This window comes from Parasteatoda tepidariorum, chromosome 10 (genome assembly GCF_982258835.1).
Source record: "Parasteatoda tepidariorum strain Cologne lab strain chromosome 10, Ptep-v5.0, whole genome shotgun sequence".
NCBI lineage: Eukaryota > Metazoa > Arthropoda > Arachnida > Araneae > Theridiidae > Parasteatoda > Parasteatoda tepidariorum.
Window position 1 is genome coordinate 104,498,727 of NC_141764.1, and position 23,859 is coordinate 104,522,585.

A 23,859-nucleotide genomic window follows, 5' to 3' on the forward strand; every position below is an offset into this window, starting at 1 on the left:
TTTCTAAAATTTGCTTTCTCTGTACCCCAAAGGTTTTACAAGAAGTCCAGGAAGAGAGAAAAAGACTATAAAAAATACAAAAACAAAATACGAAAGTAAAATACATAAATTAACTACAAAATTTAAAATATTTATTTTTCCTTTTGTAATTAGTTTACATATTTTACTTTTGTATTGTCTTTTTCTCTCTTCCTGGACTTGTTGCAAAACCTTTGGGCGACCCCTGACAACATCAGCTTCGATTCTCATTATTATATTTTTCAGTTATCTTTTTTTCAATTTCCTATTGTGTATTTATGCCCATTCTATGCCCATCATTAAGAGGATATAGCACATCTGAAGAGCTAAAATTTGACAAAAATGTTATTTAGAATTATAATTAGAAAATGTAAAGACTCGTATGAAAATGTAAAGCAATATTATTAATAACTAATTTATTATTTTCTTTTTCATTAACTGAATTAAAGATGCATAAAACGACCAACAATAGGATAATTGATCAATAACTTTGTCACATAGCTGTGAAAAATTCATATCCTTGCTGACATTATTTTTTTTTTCCCTAACGGCAGGTACTGAACTTTCGTTCCTCACCTCGGAAGTGTTGCTCATGGGTGGGCCACATTCACACACAACAGAGGACAAGAAACATTCATGCCTAGAGGGGGATTGGAACCCGCAGCCATTGGCTTCGCAGTCCATTAGGTACTCGAGCAAAGTCCATTAGGTACTCGTGCAAAATATGGTGAAGACAACAGCACAAATTCATAGTCATTCATGGTAATCATAACTCCCAATGCTTCAATATGAAAGATAATTTAGTATCTGTTTACATAATATCAATACTGTAAATTTATATTTTCTTTAAATCAGAAAAATTATGTCTAAATTAAATACCTTTTTACCATGAAATATTGACTCATTAAAATTTTTTATCATTATATAGCATAAAATTATGAATGCCTGTACAGGGTGCATAGCTAAATCTTTCAACAAAAAATAAGCACCTTTTAAATAATTTTTAAGCTCTCAAAAATATTTTTAAGCACTATATACATTAACAAAATGCAAAATAATTTTCAAAGACTTAGATGATTATGATAAAATAACAAGTTTCTGACAAAAAAAACTCTTTTATTGACTATATTAGCCATTATAAAATGATCGAGAGCTTTTTCGGTTCGATATCAGAGGGAGGGAAATTTAAGCCCAAAATTGAGAATATCTTGCAAAATGCAGCTGAGTTGCACATAAGAATGCAATAATCTCACTGAATCCAGCTCGGTAAACACACACGCAGACTTCCAAGTATTTCATCAAACATCTAAAATTATTGGTCCCTTCATAAGCTATGGACCGACGGTATGTTGAAAAAGATTGTGGTTGAATGAATTGCGAAAATATCGAATAGAACAATGTGAAAAGCACGCTTTTGCAAAATGCATGGTGAAAATCGACATGGTAAAGAAAAAAATCTCATTGTTGAAAAGGGAAAACTAAGCACTTTTAAAAAACACCCAGTGAAAAAAGAACTCTTAAGGGATTTGAAAAACGAAAATTGAAAACAAGTACCTTTCATAAAGAGCCATATGAACTCCACTCCGCCTTTCATGCTGATGGAAAAGTTTAAGTGTGTGCGAGGGTACACACCTTAAAAAGTAAATCATCAACAACAAAAAAATATGTTATCTACTAAAAATAAATCATAATAAAGTATACTAACGCGTATAGCTTCCAATTCTTTTTCTTTGTCTTTCAATTCTCTGACTTTATCTCTATCAGATTCATTAGCTGCTGCAGCTGCAGCAGCTGATGCTAATGCTTCTTCCGCTTCACGTTTTTCTCTTCTTTCTCGTCGTTCCCGCTCCTTATCATTTTCTGTAATAAAAAAAGTTATATTTATATCTTAATATTCACTTTATTTTAAATTACAAAAAATAATAATTTGAAAGCAAAAAAAATTTCTTTCTGAGATCTTCACTTTATAAAACAGGCCATAAGACCATAAATAAGACCTCTGGAAAGAAAGAAACAATACAAATAATCCCACAACTAAAAGATTATTATCATTTTCTGACATAAAAAATCTAAGTTATATTTATAGTTTAATATTAAAGAAAAGTTGAACCAGGAGCGGCAACAAATGGAAACCTTTGAGGAGATGGATTTGGTTGGACATTGCTTATCTCCTTCCAATCAACGGATATATCTTCTTCTGAACTATCTTCAGAATCACTACTGTAATTATCACTCTCTTCTGAGCTGCTTTCCGACAAATTTAATATAAAGATACACTTAACTTTGCAAGTTCACAACACATAGGTAAATATTGAACTAAACTACAAAACAAGAGAAAAAAGTGTTTGATATTTCACGACTAAATCGTAAAATGTAAGAAACAATAGCCTTTAAATAAATTCACAAAAATACAATGATGGATTGCAGTCAGTCAAAATTTACGAAAATACTACGACGGATTGCAGTCAGTCGCCACGAGTGCAGGAATGCAAGAATGCTTGCCCATCAAACTGTATATAAAACAAAAGAAAGCACCTACAACGTGCAAATATAAGTGTATCTTTATAGACAGTCAGTTACTTTGTGATTCCAGAAAATAAAATTGGTTATATTGGATATTTATGCAATTGGTATGTTTCTCATTTTCAAATTATTATTATTATATTTTATTTTATATTATATTTTAGTAAAATATAGATAGAAAAATGAGCGATTCAGAATCTGAATATGAATACGCAAATTTGTCGTAAAGCGGCTCAGAAGAAAGTGATTCTGGTAGTAGTGATTCTGAAGATAGTTCAGAAGAAGATATAGCCGTTGATTGGAAGGAGATAAGCAATGTCAAACCAAATCCATCTCCTCAAAGGTTTCTATTTGTTGCTGCTCCTGGTTCATCTTTTCTTTGGGTGGACAATTTTGATACACTACGCTTTTGTTTTTATAGGAAAAAGGCTATATTTTATTCTTAAATAAATAAGTGTTAGAGCTTACAATCCTATGTAAATGATAAATATCAATAAAATGATTTTTTTCTGAGCTTTCACATTGTTATTTTCAATTCTCGATTATACTCTAGTGTGAAAAATTATAGCAGCATAAAATAAAATGCCGCTCGAATCATATCGAGTGTGTATAGTTTGGCCTGTTTAACACGCTCAAATTAACTCGAGCGCACAAGTTACGGGGTTAATGAAGTTAATTATGTCAGGTTCAGTATATGGGTGATAAAGCTCTAAATTTGTTCTTTTAAACCAACCACACAGCATTTTTTTTTTTTTTTTGAATTCTTCCAAAAATACTTCTTAAGACCTTTCTCTCAAACGTACCCAACATAATCTCATCCGCACAAGGTATGGTCCAGGTTTCACAAGCATATACTAAAATTGATTTTAATTATGTCAGGTTCAGTATATGGGTGATAAAGCTCTAAATTTGTTCTTTTAAACCAACCACACAGCATTTTTTTTTTTTTTTGAATTCTTCCAAAAATACTTCTTAAGACCTTTCTCTCAAACGTACCCAACATAATCTCATCCGCACAAGGTATGGTCCAGGTTTCACAAGCATATACTAAAATTGATTTTAAAAGAAACATATATAATAAAACTTTTGTTTTTCTATGAATTACATTAGATTTTATGTATTTTTGAATTCCATTAAAACAACTATTGGGTATAGTGATTCTCCTTTATATTTCTATTGTAATATTGCTCCTGCTGTTAATTACAGAACCCAAGTAAACGAAATTGTCAACAACCTCAAATTTAATATGCTTAAAAAATTGAAAGAAAAATTTTTTAAAATGAGATTGCAACTATAGTAATCCACAATTTTTGATATTTCATGAAATTAATTTAATTCTTACACTATTTTACTTCATTTTAGTTATTCAATTTGCCGATCACTGGTCTAAAGGTTACTGTACTGGACTACAGCGGCAGTGGTTGTGGGTTCGAATCCTACCTTAGGCATGGATGTAACTTTCTCTTTCTCTCTCTCTGTTCTATTTTATTATTTCTCAAGACCTTTCTCTGTACAAAAAAAATTCTGTACAAAAAGAATATATTAAAAAGTTTGATATAAATGCATAATTCCAGTTGTAGCTACAGATAAATTTTCCTATTAGCACAGATATTCAAGTTAGTCACATGATACCGAATAGGAGCTTTTAGTCCTTCAATTATAAGGCTAACACTCCCTAACACCTACCTATCACTTGATAAGATACATGGTTAATACCTCCTTCAAAGTAAACCTTCCACGATTTACAGACGAAAAAAAGAAAGCAATGCTTGCCTGTAAGGCACAAGGACCTACGAAGTTGATATATTCACAATTAATCATCTATCAAGTTTCTGATTAAATGTTTTATTTATATGAACGCCTAAAAGATTTTACTCCTGTTATCTTTTTTTACCCAAGCTGCATTAAATACAGTCTTCAAGTTGATAAGAAAGTGAAAGAAATTTTCAGCATTTAAGGCGTTATTTCAGCTTGTGGGGTCTCATAACCTGTGCCCTCCAGATGAAGATCAAAAGATGCCGCTATCCGAATCAGCAGTTTCATCTCTCCTTTCTTTAGAAAGATTGGGCATCGTGACAAGAGTAAGATCTTAAGTAGAGAAATAGCTTAATATTTTTAGTGAAGGATAAGGGAAAAAATTTACATGCTTTAAAAATTATGAAAAGTTGCATAGATTTTTTTCTTGCAAAAAAAGTTTTTTTCTTCCAAATTTAGAAAAAATAGTCTCTGATTTCAAGAGATAGAAAATAACATTTCAGGACAAAAATGACTGCCCACATCCACTTTGCGGAGAATGCACATAATGGTTTATTCATAGGAAATTCATGGGAAATCAAAAATATGCCCATATTGAGGGGGGTCCGCTTCGCGGAAGTGCCCACATCAGGAGATTTCCCTGTATACAAATTTCGTGATCATTTAATAACAGAAATCATAAAAGAGCGGAAGTTGTGCCAAAGGTTTGACAGGATGTGCAAAAAAAACAGAAAAACTTTAATTCATTAAGAAGAAACTTGGTAATACCTTGAGAATGTTTGGCCTCTTCCATAAACTGCATTCGAATTTTTCTTTCCTCATCCATTCTCTTCCTTTGTTCCTCCACCTCTTTTTGCCTCCTTTTTAGGGCTTCAGCAGCTCGCTGCTCTTTCGTTAGAAATACAGGCTAAAAATTGAAAAATATACTCTAAAGAAAAAATATATAATACAGTCCTTGACCAAATTACTGGACACACTGTAGTGATTTAATAATGACATGTTTTGCACAAGTTTATACGCAATACTTTTATATTTAGACATAATACATGTCATGGGTTTTCATTCGTAAGATTTTTCATATACTTCATATCTGTATTTATTTTTAATGTATTGCATTACAATGTTAACCAACTGATACACCAACGTAAACAAATGCAACACTTTAACTAATTTTTGAAACTGATGTTTTAAAATACCAAAAATCAGACTCAAAAATGCATTTCTTTTTTTTTCTTTTCTTTATTTTAATGAACTGGAATTTTTGACTTTAAAAAAATGGGGAAAAACAGCAATCCAAAAAACGTAGTTACACCAATACAATAAGAAAATGATTAAAAGTTTGAATAGCTCAATGCTAATTTCATTTTTTGCGTTGTTTGCCATATTTTTGAGGTCATTTAAGATAATCAAATTATTTTTGCATACAGTTGTAAAACTCACTAATCCACTTATAATTCTAAGTTTAAAAAAATAATCTTTCAATAGTTTATTAATTTTGTATTATTAGATATTATTTTAGTAAAAAAAAAGTTTTGAATTGAAAAGTACACAAATGTTTACTTCATTCTAAACTATATAATTTCAGATGACAAAATCTTAAAAATTAATCAAAAATGAAATTTAAATCGTATCTGAATAATAATATTTCAAATTTTAATTTTTCATAAAATATTTCACTGAATCTGTTCAAATTTTTGATTTTGGTATTTCAAATTAAATTGTTTAAAATGAGGTAGTAATTATAATTTTAGTAACTTTTGACCATTATTAAATTTGTAATAAATGATTATAAAAAAGAACTCTAAGGATTCAACAAATTTTATAATTCTGAGCAAATTTATTTTTTTTATTGTAAACAGTTCCTGGTATTTGGTGAAGAATATAAAAAGCAAAATAACATTAAAAAGATAAACTCTTTGACTGAACTTCTGAGATCATTGAAAACAACAAATTTGTGGTGATAAAATTTTGAGTAAAATTCTACGTTTGTACGTAATTCTTTGCTTATTAGCAACAGAAATTTTTAGCAGCTCTTGTTGTGACACACATAGCGAATTTATTCAATAAATGGAAAATAATTTGATAAAATTAGATTAAAATTTTGTCTGATTTTGGATCAAATATCTTTTGATTGGTTTCATGCAACTTGCAAATTATAAATATAATAACAGATGTTTACACCTGGGTGAACGTGTCATTATAAAACTACTGTGTTCCTTTTTTTTTTAAAAAAAAGTGTACCACTGACAATTGTTTTATATCCCCTTAATGGGTCGCATTCATTTCATCGACTAGGTAATTTCATCGACAGGGTCATTTCATCAACAAGTCATTTCGTTGATAGGGTCATTTTGTCAACAATGTAATTTTGCCAACAGGGACCTTTGGTTGACAATTTGTAGAACAGGTTATTTCGTAGGCTAAGTCATGCGCAATTTTGAAACTAGTTTTATGATTTTTCACATTAGACGCTATGCCCCTTGCACTTCTTTGTAATTTAGTATATTTGTGTTGAAAGTTTTTAAATCTAGCCTGATGCAAAATCTTAATAGTATGTTGAAGTTGCCAGAAAAGAAGTATTTTATTTATAAATTGCTTACTCTTCTATTCACATCACGTCCAAGAACGAGACATTTTTCACATTTGGTGATCTAATTCTTTTTCACACATTTAAGTTGCATATTACACAATTTTTTTCTACTTATATTTAACACATTTATTTCTAAGATTAATTTTCAATGTACATTATTATAGATCATCATCGCAAAAGCATTGCAATAACTATTGTGAATTATTCTTAATGTAGAGAGTGAATAAAGGGTGAAATTAGCAAAGAAAAAAAGACAGTATATAATGAATCTGAGGGATAGTGAAACCATATGGTTGATAGGACATTACATTGTAAAGATCTTTTCGATAACAGGCCATTTTAGCTGCAAAAATTCTCTGTCAATAAAAAGAAAATTATACTTATATAATGTTCCCCCCACAATGAGTAATATGCATTAATACGGTTTAAAATCTTGTCAAAAAAAAGGAACAAACTTTTACAATGATAACAATGGTGACAATTAAAAAGAATTTAATCAGAAAAACACAAATCTTTTAGATAGTTAGCTAGTCAAATTACTTCTTGTTTCATCAAAAATTTATATATTCCCTGCGTTTATAAATTTATTTTTTCAAGCTCAGATGAATTTTTTTCATATGCAAGTATTCATTAATTTCGTTACTATTTACATAGTAAAAAAATTTTCATAGAGAAAATTTCAATATTTATACATTTTCTCTTTAAAAAAAATATCGATACAGGGAAAAGAAACTAAGATGTATGAGGGACTATTATGAAGGTTGGTGAGCGAAGTCAGCAAGGGTAGTTCCTAGTATTATAAAAATATTGGAAAAAAATGCATGTGGGAAAAAATAAAATGAAAATCCAACTTGGAAAACATATTGGGAAATATTGTTGAAAAAAATTTTTTTTTGTTCTTATCCTCTTCCTCATGCCTTTGCCAGCTATGTTGCAGAAAAGGGAAGTTTCAGACATTTCTTGCGAAATTTACTTTTGTGAAATTTAAATGAAATATATTTGAGACAAAAAACTTGTTCTCGCATTTCCAGTTTATTTTATTTTTTACTTAATTAATTATTTATAACGTTTTAATGCCTAATAGTTTAATATGCATTTTATCCTATGTGTTCCCCAAACATTTATAAGTTCTTTGACCTTATGAAATAGACATCGTTAATGTAAAAAAAAAAACTCAAAATGACTCCACTTCCTCTGTATGCAATGCAATCGAAATGATCGTGTAAAAAATGGTTCCAAATCAGAGGGGAGGAAACCTGTCTAATTGGTTTTTATGATTTAAAACATTTAGAAAAAAAATGCAACTAATTAGGATATAACAAATAAATTGACTTTTGAGTTTATCATTGAGGAGAGTTGTCCATATGCATCTAATTTTATTCTCATTAATGTTTAATTAAAAATAAGTTTAGCAAACTTATTTTTTTAACAAATATTAAAATGTTTTTCTTTTCAATTTCCAAAAAAAATAAAAAATTATTTAAATTAATAAAATTTGCAATGAGAGTATATATTTTGAAGGCGAGCACTAAGGAAAGTCCTTTAAAATGAGTAATCAGAAATGGAAATGTTTCTAAACATCATGTTTGATACGTGCATTGAAAAAGAAATGTTAATTTTTGTCAATGGTTTATGCTATGCATGAAAATTTTTATACATTTATTTTCTCATTATTAGTCTAATGAACAAACTTGATATTTTAAATATATAAAAAAAATTATTTTCATTTTTTTCTACATTTTAGTTTTGAGTCTCCTGCTTGTTCAGGCCAAAAATAATCAAAATTTTGATTGGCGATAAGTTCTGCTAATAGTGGTCAGAAAGCGTTTGAAAATTGTGTTTTCATCCTGTACAGAAAACCAGTTAAAAATTTGAGCACTTTAACTAGTAGAAAATTGGTCGCAATTTTAATTGCAAGATTTTTCTTTTCTTTTTTGTAGAGTAATAGTTACTTATTCTTACGCTTAAATTCCAGGTTTGATTTTTTGTTAATTTTCTTTTAAACAAAATGTGTCTAATTTAAATCCTGCAAATAAAAAGGGATTAATTCATCATTTATTTACCACTATTGTTATTCTTATTAAATTATACTACAGTACAGAACCCGTTATCCGGAAATCAGAGAACCGGAAAACCAAAAAACCGGAACGAAATTCGATAAATTTTCCCGCCATTTCGAAAAAAAAAATTTTTTTTCCTCATAAGATTTTAGGATTTTTCTTTCTTTTTTGAAAGATGTTCACCTTACCATCATTATGGAAATAATCATTAGTGTATTACTTCATCGTTTTTTCTTTTTAAGATTATTTCCAAAAAAAAAATTTTTTTTTAGTTGGGTTTAACAATAAAAAAACGGCTTTTTGTAGCGATTCAGAAAACCGGAAAAATCAGTTATCCGGAATAGCGATGGTCCCGATCGTTCCTGATAATCGGTTCCCTACTGTATTAATATTTAATTAGAATAATAATTTAATAACATTAGCTTAGAATATAATAAATAATACTATCATTAAATTCGCCATCCATAGAAAAAAAATATTTTGTGAACAGCAAACACTAACATGCTTGCAATGTTACGCCAGTGTTTCTAAACATTTTTGGTCCGGTAAGTAGTATTTTAAACATTGTAGGAGTCTACAACTGCCTCAATAAATACCTAAACATCATGTTTGCGTTCCTATAGTTCTTAGAAAACTCAAACAGTGGTAACAAAACTAAGACTAAGTTTGATTTTGATTATTTAGTTCGAATGTTTGAATAAGCATATTCATTCATCCTGTCCTAATGTTAAAGATGCTGAATAAAAAGTTTAAAATTGCAATTAAAGTAAACATTAAGAAATTACTTTTCCACTATAAAAAACCTAAAAAAAAATTTATTTTACTTATGCAGATTTAAGGCCTATGATTATTTTCATTTTTGATTTAAGGCCTATGATTATTTTCATTTCTGTGAGAATTAGAAGTCTATGTTTTTGTTAAAATGTACATAAAACTGTTGAAAATTTTTACAGCAATAAATTTAGCTTCCCCCCCCCCCCTGAAATAGTGTCTAAATTTTTACTGTATACTTTAATTAATTTGAATTCTAAGAATATCTCATTTTATTAATATGATTTGATATTAAAAATAAATTTATTTCTAACATCACACTACATCAACTGTTGACCACGGTCCGGATAACATGCTTGGTAATGTTCCTTACCTATCCTGAAAACAAGTGTCGAGCTATTACGATTTAAATATAGAAAAGTAGATTTTGATACATCAACCGTTCTCCATGAAACGTTTCTCAACTACCTATCAAATTATTTAAAAAGAAAACTTCTTTTAGAGCAATTGGAACAATACACAGCAAAAAAGTATTTTACTTTAGTATAAAAATTAAATAACAGCATTCTTCTAATTAATAATAAAAATATTTAAATTAAATCTCTAAAATAGTTTCAGAATTACGCATGACACTATCAACGAAATGATCCTGTTGACGAAATGACCATGTCGACGTAATAGCCTATAAGATATGACTCTATCAACGAAATGACCATGTCAACGAAATGACCCTATCGATGAAATGACCATGTCGACAAAATGACACTGTCGACGTAATAACCTATGAGATATGACCCTGTTGAGGAAACGACCCTGTCGAGAAAACGGCCTGTTGACGAAATTACCTAGTCGATGAAGTGGTGTCGATGAAATGAACCTGATCCCCCTTAATATGTGCACCCTATATGACATAACAAAGAACTCCCACCAATTTCAAAACTACAAAGCCTCTTGTCATCAAAAGTTTTAGAAAGAATAAAAAAAAGTATTACTATCAATATATATCGATATAGAGACCTCATGGGATGGGAGTTAAACATTGATAGATGGCTCATGGGAGTTAAACATTGGTAGCCATAAACCCCAAAATTGGGTCGGCTGTTCAACGACGGTTATAAAATAAATATCAATATAAAAAACTAAAAAAATTTCTGCATCCTAAGAACTATGCACAAAAATGTTAACATAATTCATCACATGAAAACCTTTAAAAATCTAAATAATAGCAAAAAACTCTCAAAAAAATCTTTTTCAATCCCACCAATTGCAGCACATTCATCAAATAAGACAATTGTGAATGACACGAATGGCTTTTAAAAAATGACCAACATGCATTTTTAAGACTTCCTATGCATTACAACAATAAATATAAAAAACTAAAAAAAAATTCTGCATCCTAAGTACTATACACAAAAATGTTAACATAATTGATAACCTGAAAACCTCTCTGAAAATCCTAAATAATAAGAAAAAATCTTTTTCAATCCCACCAATTGCAGCACATTCATCAAGTAAGACAATTGTGAATGTCACAAATAGCTTTTAAAAAAGGACCAACGTGCATTTTTAAAAAAACTTATGCCTTACAACAATAAATTCCTGATTTTTTCAAAATCTTTGAAAGTCTTTTACTTTAAACTTTCTGAATGAATTGAGACTGCCATACTGATTAATATAGGAGCAACCTGCATGCTTTTTGAAACATCAAGTAATAAATGTTGAAGTTCTTTTTCCTAAACTGTATTATTGAAATTTATTGTTGCCATATTCTATTAAAATATTCTTAAATGTGAGTACTACTGATAACTTGAAAAAATTCTAAAAATCACATTTTTGATTATATATATTTTTCTCCTTTGTGAAATGAAAAATTTATCTTAAGATACCTTGCTCCTTGCCATTTCCTCAGCTTGCTTTTTTGCCATAAGTTCTTCAAGGGAAAGAGGCTCTTTCTTAACTTTATCATTTTTACCATCTTCATCTTCTTCTTTAATGCTAGAAAAAAAATATATTAACTAAGTGAAGTGCTGATAGAAGTTGTTTTTTAAAAGCACCAGTTTCTGAAAATTTTCCATAGGCTATCAATTACTATCCATTATTCATACAAAGAAATTTACAAAGAAACTTTTGTGCTAAATAAATTTATTTTGTGTAAGATCCTATAAAAAAAAACAGATCTTTACTAAGTGCATTTTTCATGAAATATAATGAAAATTTGTATTATAAACCAGAATAAGAGTGGACACAAATATTAATCATTCAAAAACAAGTATAACAAACACAAAGCCATGTTTTTCTTTCACTATTTATTTGCGGTCAAGGAAAAATTTTAATAGTAATATTAAAATTAAATGTTTAATTGGATGCCAATATTATGCCAAAGTTACTATTAAAATAAATGATTTGATTCAACATCCAAATTTCTGAAATAATTAATTGCCTTGAATTAACTTTTATAACAAATAAGTTTGTCTATCTTTGAAAATAAAAAGGAATGCAGCAGTACAGGTCTTTGCCATTTCTTTCTGCTGAAGAATGCCCTAAGAAAGAGAAATTCAAAGGCAAACATTTTGTCATGCTCAAAATAAAAAAAACAGGAGACCAACTTCTCAGAAGAAAGTGGATTAGTAAAGACTTTTGAAGGAGGCCAGGACTCACAAAGAAAGGGCAGTTTAGCCAGTGTTGCTGACAATCTGTTCTAAAGAGCTTGTCTCAAAATTCAAAGAAATTAAAATTCAAAAGAAAGGTCTATTATAAATTAAGAACTGAATCCAATAAAAATAATGAAGAAAGAAAAATTCAATTTTTATAAAGATTTTAAAAACTTTTTATAACTCTGTCATATTAAACATAATGTATCGAAATAGTGAAAAATTTGCTGACATTCTATCAAAAATATTATATCTGAAATCTAACTAACACTAGAAAGAAAACACCGTTGAGTTAACTACTTCTAATTGATAACCCAATCATTAGTATTTATTTTAAAATAGTAAATAACCCCACCCTGATCAATGTCCAGAAACAAATACATAAGACACTTTCTAAAAATTCAAAGACTGATGAAGATTTGCAATCAATAAAAAAAAAACATTTTTAAATGTATAATTTAGTTCTATAATAACTACATTTATTTACAAATTCAACCGCAAATTAGATACTACCTCTAAGACAAGTGTTTATGTATAATTAACATATAAAATTATACTATTACACAATACATTTTAAACTTATACTTTACTTATTTTTATCTTTGCGATCTTTTTGCCTAGACTTATCTTTGGATTTATCTTTCTTTTTGTCTCTTCTCTCTTTATCACGTTCCCTTTCTTTATGCCTGTGGCGGTCTCTGCTTCTGGATCGTGACCTATGAATAAATTCTATTAGTTATTTAATCATTTTTCTGGCTTCGAAAGTAAAGTAAATTTTTCTAAATAAGAGTATAAAAATTAACTTACACATGAAATCTAAAAATGTTAAATTTCAATTAAATACAAAAAAAAAGTAATGTAATATAAGATACCTTCTTTCTCTACTTCGAGAACGCTTATGACGACGAGGACTGTGGGATCTTGATCTAAATAACAAATATTAATTTAAAAATCTTTTTTTTTAAAAAACAATTATATGACTGAAACAAATAAGTAAGTGTATGATCTGTTATTGAAAGCAAAACTATAGTAACAAGCTAAACATTTTATATTTAATATTAAAGAGTAAACTGGTCGCTGAGAAACAAAAATAAAACTGATTTTATTTCATATATAAAAATTCTGGTACTCTGTAATTATTCAACATAAAGATTTAATGATGTTTGTAGTACTATATGTTTTAAAATTGTATCATTAATACCACTTTTATGAGAAACTTTATAAAGAAACGACAAAGTTATTAAATAAAGAATAAAAATTTACCAAGAACTCTAAAATCTCAGAATAACTTTTCAGCGGTGCGAACTTTCTGCTATCAGAAATCAAAAGTACAATAACACAGAAACAAAAATAGAGTTCTCAAAATTCAAATTTAGAGCAATTTTAAGCATTTAATTCCATATACATACACATTATTGAAATCATGCATGATTTTACCATTAAGTAAAATAAAAAAGTAACACTCTGTATAATGAAGTGTTACTAAGTAACACTTCATTGAACACTGATAAAATTAAATTGATCACTTTTTTATCATCCTGCATTTTTGTCACTACATTTCAGATTTCAGTTCACATTCTTTCGCTTTTTTAAAAAGGCAGAAGATAAAAGTTTTAGAATAACTTGTTGAAAGGAAACAATATTATATTTCTTTTTTTTTAATACCAAATAGTTTTTGCTTATTTATTTATGGTCTATATTATTTATGAGGAGTAGAAAAAAATATCGTAGATTAGTTGCAAACATCAAAATTTCATAACTCTATGCAGTAAAGGGGGCTGACGTATTTCTAACAGATTATTGTAAAATTATCAAAACCCTAATTTTTATTACTCAACAGTAAGATCGTAATCTTGACTATAAAATTGCAATAATTACAGATAATTTATAAAAGTTGACACCTTTGGTTATTTAAGAATTGCACCCCTTGGCATAAATGTACTGAAATTTCCTAGCTATCCCTGCTTTTCCATAAAATAATGTGGGTAAGAGCAGATTTTTTTTTTTTTTCAATGCAGGAAAGTCTGCAGTTAAAGTAAGAAAAAACCAGGACTTTTGTAGACTATAATTGGCAAGATCCAATTTTCTTATATGAAGATTAAAATTTATTAGGTTGTCATCACATTAAATTAATAAAAATTATTCAAGTATTTTTTACCAGTAAAATATTTCTTTATCCTAAATTTTAAGATTAAATGATATTCGAATAATTTAAATTTAAAGAGAATTTAAAGACTTGTAATATTTATTCATCATTCTCTCTAAATAAGTTTTTGGTTCAAAATTTTGAAACTTAAAACTGAAAATTGTTTCATTAATATGAAGTAATTATGATATTTCATTATGCAATATTTTATGATAAACATTTTTCATTACATATCTAACTATTTTATAATTATTAAACAGAAAATTAATTATATTTGCTTTTGCTATAAGCTTTGTGTAAAACAAGACAATAAATGCATAGAAAATAAGGAATTGAAAAGTGTGATACATTAGGAATTAACTTTTTGCATTATAACTAAAAACATTTAATGAAATTTTATAGAAACCAAAATTTAAATAGGGATTTAAAAGACAAAATTGTAGATACATTTTCAATGGTAACCAAGCAAAACAATTATATGTTTAAATTTAATTTTAATAGAATTAGGAAGTAAACCTGAGAAATCATAGTATCCGAGTAGTCTGTAATATAAATTACGAATAGATAATGGCATCAGACCTAAAATTTACTTCAGTAACTGCAGTTAAAATGTAAACAAAGCCCCATTAACAAAATACCTAATAGTTTAGATAATATAGTTAGTTTCAAACATAGTCAATAAATAGTGTCAAACTTTGGTATCTCGAATTTTTTTAGGCCTCTTGGTAATTTTAAATCTCCAGGTATGAGTATAAGATTTTTTTTCTAAAAATGCATTTTTTTTTTTTTTTTTCCTGAAGAACAAAAGTAAAATTAATCAAAAGATTCTGTAGCTAAGAAACAGTTTGTGCTTTTCAAATTTTCTTTATGATTAGAAAAATAACTTTAAATTTAATCTAACAGTTAGAATGTGATTTTTATATAAAAAATTAAATATAAAAAATAATGATGAGATTTATAAAATTTTGAAATTCAGATTGAGAAAACAACTTTTATAATTTATTTTTATCACCTAAAAAAACATAGAAAGGATAAAATATTGCTTATAATATTGAATAATAAAAAACAAACCTTCGCCTTTTTTCAGATCTTGATCGATCAGATCCTCTTTCCAGACTACGACTTTTGTCATTATAATCAGTTCGACTTTTGTCATTATGCTCAATCCGAGTTTTGTCATTATTATAATCTAAATTGCGGCTTTTGTCATTATAATCCATCTAAAATAAAATAAATATTTTACGAAATTGAAATCTAATAATTCATAATTTCTTAATGAGCCAGTAGTTATAGGTATCAATTTAGAAAAAATTGCTGCCAAATTTTTTTTACCTGTATTGGTAACGTAGGGCGACCGGGGATTTCAGACCCCCACCCCCAATATTTGAGGAGTCAGAACACAAAGTTTTGAGACAAAAATTACTTTTGTTTCATTTTCCATAAAAAAAACTAAATATGTTTTCTTTACATGTAAATTTAAGTATAAAAATAAATCAAAAATATTTACAAAAAGTAAATATACCATGAAAAAAAAAAAACCGCATCAAAAAAACAACAGCATTAACAAAAATACTATAATTGTTACTGCCATTTCACTTATTTCTTTTCCTTTGTTGTGCTTCAGACATAGTTTATAGTAACCTTTCATAAATATACCTAGAGTAGTATTTACAACTATTGTCTGACTTCATTTACTTTCATAGTTAGTTTGCAACTGCTTTATATAGTTACAAATGTAATATTTAATAATTCTTTATATATGTTTGAAAAGTAAGTAATTACATGGCAAGATATCTGAATTTTTTGTATTTATGTATTGAATGTTTTTATTGGGGAAATATTTTGATATAGAAGCACATATATTTTTTTATTTGTGACATGTTTTTGTCATATATTAGGAAAAGATGCTTCTATGAACCTATGCATCTTTTGGCATTTATTCATTTAACTGTCTCTCGGATCATTTTGAAAATCACAACAGCGTACAGATTAGTGAAAAAGAAGTAAAAAAACAAGATATTTGACTTTATTGTTTCATTATTTCTTGCTGAAAAATTTTAAACCAATTCCAATAACTGGTTAAAAATTCTTAATTTTGTTGTTTTTAAATTGCTAATATTAGCTTAGAAGGATTGAATTCTATATTGATAAACATTTTAATTAAAAAACTTTAAAAATTTAACTGTTAATATTGGTTACGTAGCTGGAATTTTAAATTTTAACTACTTTTATTATACATCATACAAACGGCTACTGATTTGGCTTTCAATGTGAAATGAGCAAAAAATGGTTAAAAATGTAAGAATTCATTTTAGCAGATAATTTAAGATAACACGTTAATTAAGAATTTATTTTAATGGCCAAAAAAAAATTGCTAAACTTGGTTCCTTTTATCAAATGAAAGACTAGGTCTAGAAGACAGAGGAACACGAGAAAAAATTTCAAAAATCTTGCTCTATTAACTTAGATAAATATTACTATGGCTTCCTTTAACTAGTAATCAAATAAATTATTTTTTCGGAAAGTAGACCACATAGCCATTTTATTTTCCCAGAAAAAGTGAATTTTTGTTAACCTTTTTAGAATATAAATATGAAATTTATCGGAAAAGTTCAAAACTCTACAGATTTTAAGCTAATTACAATTTTTTCTTAACACAAAAAGTCATTAGGAACATTTGTATTTCCTGTTAAAAGCATTGAGACTGTAAAACATTATTATGTCACAGAATAAGCTGCAATATATCCTATATATATATAAATCACCAAAGGGGAGCAACTTGAAAATTATAATTCATGGCCATCCTAGGGGAAAATCACAACATTTCTTTTTTTTTTTTTTTTTTTTATAAATTTTTCCAAGTTAAAAATTTATAGGAGCCTTAGCAAAGGTAGTAAGCATGAAACAGATTCGAATCTGGAAGTATTCCCATCCAAAGATCCCTCCAGTTAAAAATTATGGATATAAAATCTATCAATTTTATTGATGAAGCATTCATCTGCAAATGAGGTGACCCAGGTTCAAATGCCAGCAGTAGCTGGCTGATATGAATTCTACTCCAGGCTTGTCCTCACTATAGTGCTAACATAAAATATCCTCAGTGCAGACATATCATAAGTGAGTATCCCCTTTCCAAGAGCTAACTGTGGGAAGTTTTTGTGGTTTTCCTTTGCTTGCAACGCAAATGAGGGTTAGTTCAATCAAAATATCCTCATGGAGGCTAGTTTGTCCCAATGCTTGATCCTGGAATTCCCTTGTGTTCTGGGTTGGGTTCATAATTAGAAGGTAACAAAGTTCATCAGTGATAGTCGTATACTCAGAATTGGGTAGGCTGTTCAACACTGGTCATAAAATAAAAACGTACACAGAAAATTTTTTCTGCATTAGCGCCACTGTAGAGAACTATTAATAAAAATAACTTAGATCTAAGCAGACTAAAACAAAAGGTAAGAACTTAATAAAAAAGATAAAAGTTTAAATGTAATTGCAGATTTTAAAAGAAAAATTAAAAATTGTTTGCATAGAAAATTTCAAAGAATGTGCACAAAAATTAAATAAGTAAAATAAGCATGATGAAAAACAAAATTAAATAATAAAATTGGCTGACAGGAGCGAAGAAAAGGTTTAGATACTAATAATTTCTTTCATATTTTTCATTAATAAAAAAGACAAGAAACCTTTAAATAATATTCGAAAGATATCCGACAAAATTATTCACGGTATTCTAATATAATATCTTCTCGGTGTACAATGCGAAGCAATGTAAACAATTAAAAAACTACGTAAGTTTCCGATTATTCATTTCTTTCAAATAAAAGTAGTAAAACACGAAATTACTTAAAAGCTTAGGGCGCATTTTCACTATACAGGGCATGCATATGCAATCACACGCTATTTTCAGAAGCAATTTTACCGCTACTTTTTTGCGTTGTTCTGTTATTTGTGATGCTCCGGAATCCATATAAAAGGATAATGTTGCTCCGAAATCAATTGGACTGCTCCGAGATCCATTGGGATGGTGATCAGCTGAAATCCATACGAATATCGTTACTCTAAAATCCAATAGGTTGCTCTGAGTTCCATGGTTTTTGCAGCATCAAGATGATATAGGGAAGAGTAGGGGAAACCATTTTGTTTTAAATACTCGCTGTGGAAATATTGAATAATTTCCGTTTTTTCACTTGCCAGCACGACGAGTGCATCGATTAATTAAAAATCTAATGTCCATATTCTGTATAACTTTTTGTCGCGTATTCAATTCGCTTCAACTCGTCTTCATAAGTGCCAAAAACAAGATAATTCAATGTTGGAAACTCCCAATGGTTTAAAAAAAAAAATGGGATGGGTCCCTTATTAGGGGGACCTATCCCATGTCCCTTATCAGGGGGACCTATCCAGTTCATTTTAGGTTTTACAACCAAATAGTTCGTAATTAATAAAAGAATCAATATCCTTCATGATCCAACTCCTTCACCAGAGGCATATCGCAATTCAGATCAACAACATCTGGATCAGATAAGAGACAAGACGATGATTTAACTTCATCTGGTATTTGGTACCAGGGCAGCCGAGCTGGATCCATCAGGTACTCGAGTCGATAGAAAATGTAGAATATGAAGGTATCAGACATTGTCTCTGACTAAATCTCAAATGATATAGCTCCTCTGCGTGCGGGTCCTCTAATACTGTTAGAGAAGCACCACGGGGTCCAAAAAAAATCTCAGGGACCTGACATCAAACAGAATGGAATGTTTTGGAACACATTGAAGTCTTAAAATGTATTTGCAGTGCCTGAATTCCAACTGAATGGAGCGTTGTAGAAGAGTAGTTACCAACTGGCTGTCCACGAGCCGCATCCGGCCCGCAAAGCCTTTTTTTGTGGCCCGCGAACTAAAATATATTAGTTGTCGTTTTTCTACGAACACTTTTCGTAAAAAAATCCATATGGGTTTAAAGTACTTTTCTTCCGGTTAAAAAAAAACCTAATTATTCGTTTCTGTGAAATTTAGCATACCAAAGGTACAAAAAAATTTGTTTCTCAGGTTTTGCATTCAAGAAAATATTTATTCAAATACAAAAATAATCGTATATGTTGCTCTTTTTTATTTCGTTTTTTGTATTTTGTGAATATAATTTAGCATGTGCGCATTAGAAATTTTCTCGAAGAAATTCTCCCTTTTATATTTTGAAGCCACTAATTATGGACGGAATTTACATTTGTAAATTTTAAAACGAATAAAAGAGGGAACGAATATCATGTTTTATTTAAATTCCCTGAATTGAATATCGCTTGAGCGGAAAAGAAAAAAAAACGAATTTCATACGCTCGAGAATTTTTTTCTTGTTGTTGTTGCCATAATTCCTAATAAGTCGAAAAAATGTTAATTCATCACAAAATTAAATTTAAAAGGAAAAAAATCTTGTCATTAAGTTTCTGATTAAGAGAAGATTCAAAATGATACGTAACAAGCATTATTTGTAATGCTTGTTATTTTGCTTTTTAATGTTAAAAAAAAAACTTTGATAAAAATCTGACAGTAATATTTAATGTTCCTTCAAACATAAAAGAGTCCTATATGAAATTTCGATAAAGTTGTAGCCCGCCATTTGACTGGTGTTTTTAATTGCAGCCCCCGGCCACAAGTAGACGCTTCTAGAAAACCACGTGGTCAGCAAAAGTAGCTGCAAGGGCTGACATCATATGACAAAAACCCTGTGGACCAGGATGAGTTACGCTCAATAGAGATATTATCACAGGATGCGCTTTCTGATTGAACGACCTCAATATCTTGTTGACGAGATTTTCGTTAACCTTGGTAACTCTCACAAATTGATTGATTACAAAAAAAATTTTCAGTCGAAACAATTGCAGTTGGTTGAAATTGGTAATCAAGGCCCACTGTATTGAAGCGTTTTATGCCACTCGGGCAGAGATTTGTTTCCATCATCGAGTTTGAAACACATCAGCCGGACGAATTGGAACTATGCCATATGCCCTATTAGTGTTGCTTCCCTTCGAGGAAATTCTTCCAGACAACGGGGAGACTGATGGTTCTTACTCAAAATGCGTCAGAAATCTCAATAGATCTCGGAACATTACAAATCTAATTGATCTCGGAGCATCAAAATAGATTCAAGAACGTCCCAATAGATTTCAGAGCAACGCTATCGAAATGGATTTTAGACCATCCCAATGGATTTCGGAGCTGTCCAGTATTCTGGAACATAAGACAAAGGATCTTCATCAACTAACAATTTAAAAAAATAATTTTTTTACAATGTTGCGCTCCTTTGTTCTTGGAATAAAAAAAATTCTTCTGAGCTCCAACCAAAATTTTATTTCTAGTCCTAAAACATTCGGAATCTCACCATCCCAATTGATCTCAAAGTACCACAAAACCCAATGTATTTTGAAGCATCCCCATCTCAATGGATATCGGAGAATGATGAATCCCATGGAGCATCACAAACCCCGTGGATCTCAGAGCATCACAAATCACAATGGATTTCAAAGCAACGCTATTCCAATAGTTTCAAAGTATCTTAATGGATTTTCAGAACATCACCATCCCAATGGGTTTTCAGAGGACCACAAAACCCATGGATCTCGGAGCAATGAAATTTATTTCACAGCAATGTTATCCTCATGAAGCATCCCAATGGATTTTGGAGCACCCCTTGGTTTTTTATTGCAACGTAAACCCTATTACGTTTTAGAGCATCCCTATGGAGCATGGCATATCTCATGAATTCAGAAGCATTGCAATATGAATATTGTTCAGAGCAACGCAATGTAGCATTACCTTGATTGTGTAATTTGCTCAGCTGAAATGTTTTCACTTGACCGCAATCAAATGTTTGAGCTCACACAGCACGTGAGTCTAATCTTGTGAACCATGCGCATGTTTCAAAAAGCACATCATTCTGAATCGGGATGGGGAAAATATTCTGAAGTTTGAGACAAAACACCTTAATCAACTGACCTTGCAAAAAAATATTCTTTTTTTTACAGTGTTGTGTTGTGAGTTACTTTTGTCCTGAGCTCCAGAAGGTTTTTCTGAGCTCCAGCCAAACAAACATTTTTTTCTGGTTCTGTCGTAGAGTAACTGAAACATTCGGAGCATTAACATTCCAGTGGAGCATCACAAACCCAATGGATCTTGAACATCACAAACCCCATGCATCTCTCAGAGTATCAGAATGTATTTCAGAGCAACGCTATTCCAATGATTCAAGCGCATCGCAAACCCCATGGAGCAGTCTAATGGATGGATCTCGAAGCAACGCTGTACCAAGTTTTCAGAGAAACACTTGCAGATTCACAATGAACTTTGGAAGACCCCAATGGATTTTGGAGTATGCCAATAGTTTTCAGAGCATTCTCATTCAAAGCATTCCCAGAAACATTCAGGGAATCCCCATGAATATCGGAGCATCGCAAACCCCATGGATCTTGAAGCATCATAAGCCTCAATGGATCTTGGGGGATCACAAACGATGGGTCTCAAAGCATCCTAATGGACTTCAGAGCAATGCTTTTCGAATGAATTTCAGCGTATCACCAGCCCAATCAATTTGAGAGCAATACTATCCTCATGGATTCTGGAACATCGCAAATACCAATAGTTTTCAGAGTAAAGCTATGGAGCATCCATAGGATTCATTGGATTCAGGACCAGTCTATAGAACATTGCAGTGCTGTTAAGAGCAACCCATTGTAGTTCAGAGCATTGATATGATTATGTAACGTGCTCAGTTGAAACATTTTCACTCGACCACAATCAAATGCTCACACAACCCGTGAGTTGTGAACCATGTGTAGACTTGGAAAAGGACAACATCATTAGTCGTACTGGGAAAAATATTCTGGGTTCTGAAGATCTTCATATTCATAATTCTTTTCTACATTCTTAAATGAAGTTCTTTTGTCTCAGGCTCAAGGAAATTTTTCTTAGCCAAAATTTATTTCTGCTTCTGTTCTTGTATCTCTGAAACATTCAAATCATTCTCAGAAACATTTGGAGCATCAACATCTTCGTGGATCACCATCCTAATGGATCTCGGAGAATCATAAGCCCCATGGTTCTTGAATAATCTCAATGGATTTCAGAACAACTCTATTCCAATGGTTTCAAAGTTTCCCAATGGATTTTGAAGTATCTCAATGGATTTCAAAGCATTACAAATCCCATGGAACATCCTAATGCTTTCAGAGGATTGTAAATCGCAATGGTTTTCAAAGCAACTTAAATCCCAATAGTTTTCAGAGCAACGTAAATCCCTATGGAGCAACGCTATCTTCGTGGATTCTGGAGCAGTATAAAGAATCCATTGTAATGCGTTTTCGAGCAACCCAATGAAGTTCAGAGAATGATTGTGTAAAATTATTTGAAACGTTTTCACTCGACCACACAATCAAATGCCACATAACAAGATGAAAATTTTTAATGGTGCATGCTTCGAGGAAATTTTTTTCTTCTCTTTATTGAGTCTTCCGGTTTGGATTTGTGGGTATGATAATTCCATTTCTGAAAATTCCTTGATAAAAGAAAGAATATATTTTGTCTCTTGGTATAGGAGCATGCATTAGCTCTGTTCCAGTGGGTGCTTGTGGTTTTAACACAATTTTCTCATTTCCCTCTACAGATTCATTCAATTTGTTCCTGGTATCCAAAGGGAAATTATGTATTGTGTACTTTTACACCTCTCAAATGAGGCATCAGTTTGGCAGTTTCATTGGGGAACAATCTAATAAAATAATACAATTCTCCAAGACATAAAGTGATTTCCCAATTCGGCTGGCATACGCAATGACTCTAAGCCCCCCCCCCCCAACTTATACCATTGGTCACAACTTTTTCACTTGGTCAGGTGTATGATTCTCTACTTCAACTTTGTCATTTGACACTTGGTCAGGAATATGATTCTCTGCTTCAACTTTGTCATTTGATCAGGAGTATAATTCACTGCTTCAACTTTGTCATTTGTCACTTGGTCGGGAGTATGATTCTCCGACTTTTACGTTTCTTGATTAAACGATCCCAACAGACTGCTAAACATTTTTAATATAACAAAGGTTAAAGAAAAGAATTTTAATTCAACAGATAATACCTTTGTGAGCTTCCAATCAATGCTTATAAAAATTTAAAAAATTTTTTTTTCACTGTTATATAACAAAAACACTATTGACAAGCTAAACAGACGTGATAACCCAGCTGTTGAAAAATTTCTGGTGGCAACCAATATCTTCTGTCCAATTTTGTATCCCCGATATATTTTTTGATAGTTTTGAGTGACATTTGATTGTGGTCGAGTGAAGCATTTCAGCTAAGCGTATTAACACAA

General features: G+C 30.2%; 1 protein-coding gene across 2 annotated transcripts in view; it reads right to left on the bottom strand.

The window, feature by feature from the left end:
- Positions 1-18,368, bottom strand: part of LOC107446555 (putative ATP-dependent RNA helicase DDX23) — a 59,002-nt gene extending 40,634 nt beyond the window's left edge. Inside the window, exons 1-7 of one of the 2 annotated variants that reach the window (XM_087153567.1) lie at positions 17,695-18,368; positions 15,586-15,785; positions 13,241-13,294; positions 12,959-13,084; positions 11,604-11,712; positions 5,065-5,203; positions 1,724-1,878 (exon numbers count right to left, since the gene is read on the bottom strand). In XM_087153567.1, coding sequence (XP_087009693.1) covers positions 1,724-1,878; positions 5,065-5,203; positions 11,604-11,712; positions 12,959-13,084; positions 13,241-13,294; positions 15,586-15,734 — 732 coding nt within the window. In that variant the 5' untranslated portion in view covers positions 15,735-15,785; positions 17,695-18,368. The remainder of the gene's footprint in view (positions 1-1,723; positions 1,879-5,064; positions 5,204-11,603; positions 11,713-12,958; positions 13,085-13,240; positions 13,295-15,585; positions 15,786-17,694) is intronic. The other variant, XM_016061231.4, reaches the window with a different exon arrangement.
- Between the last annotated feature and the right edge of the window lie 5,491 nt (positions 18,369-23,859).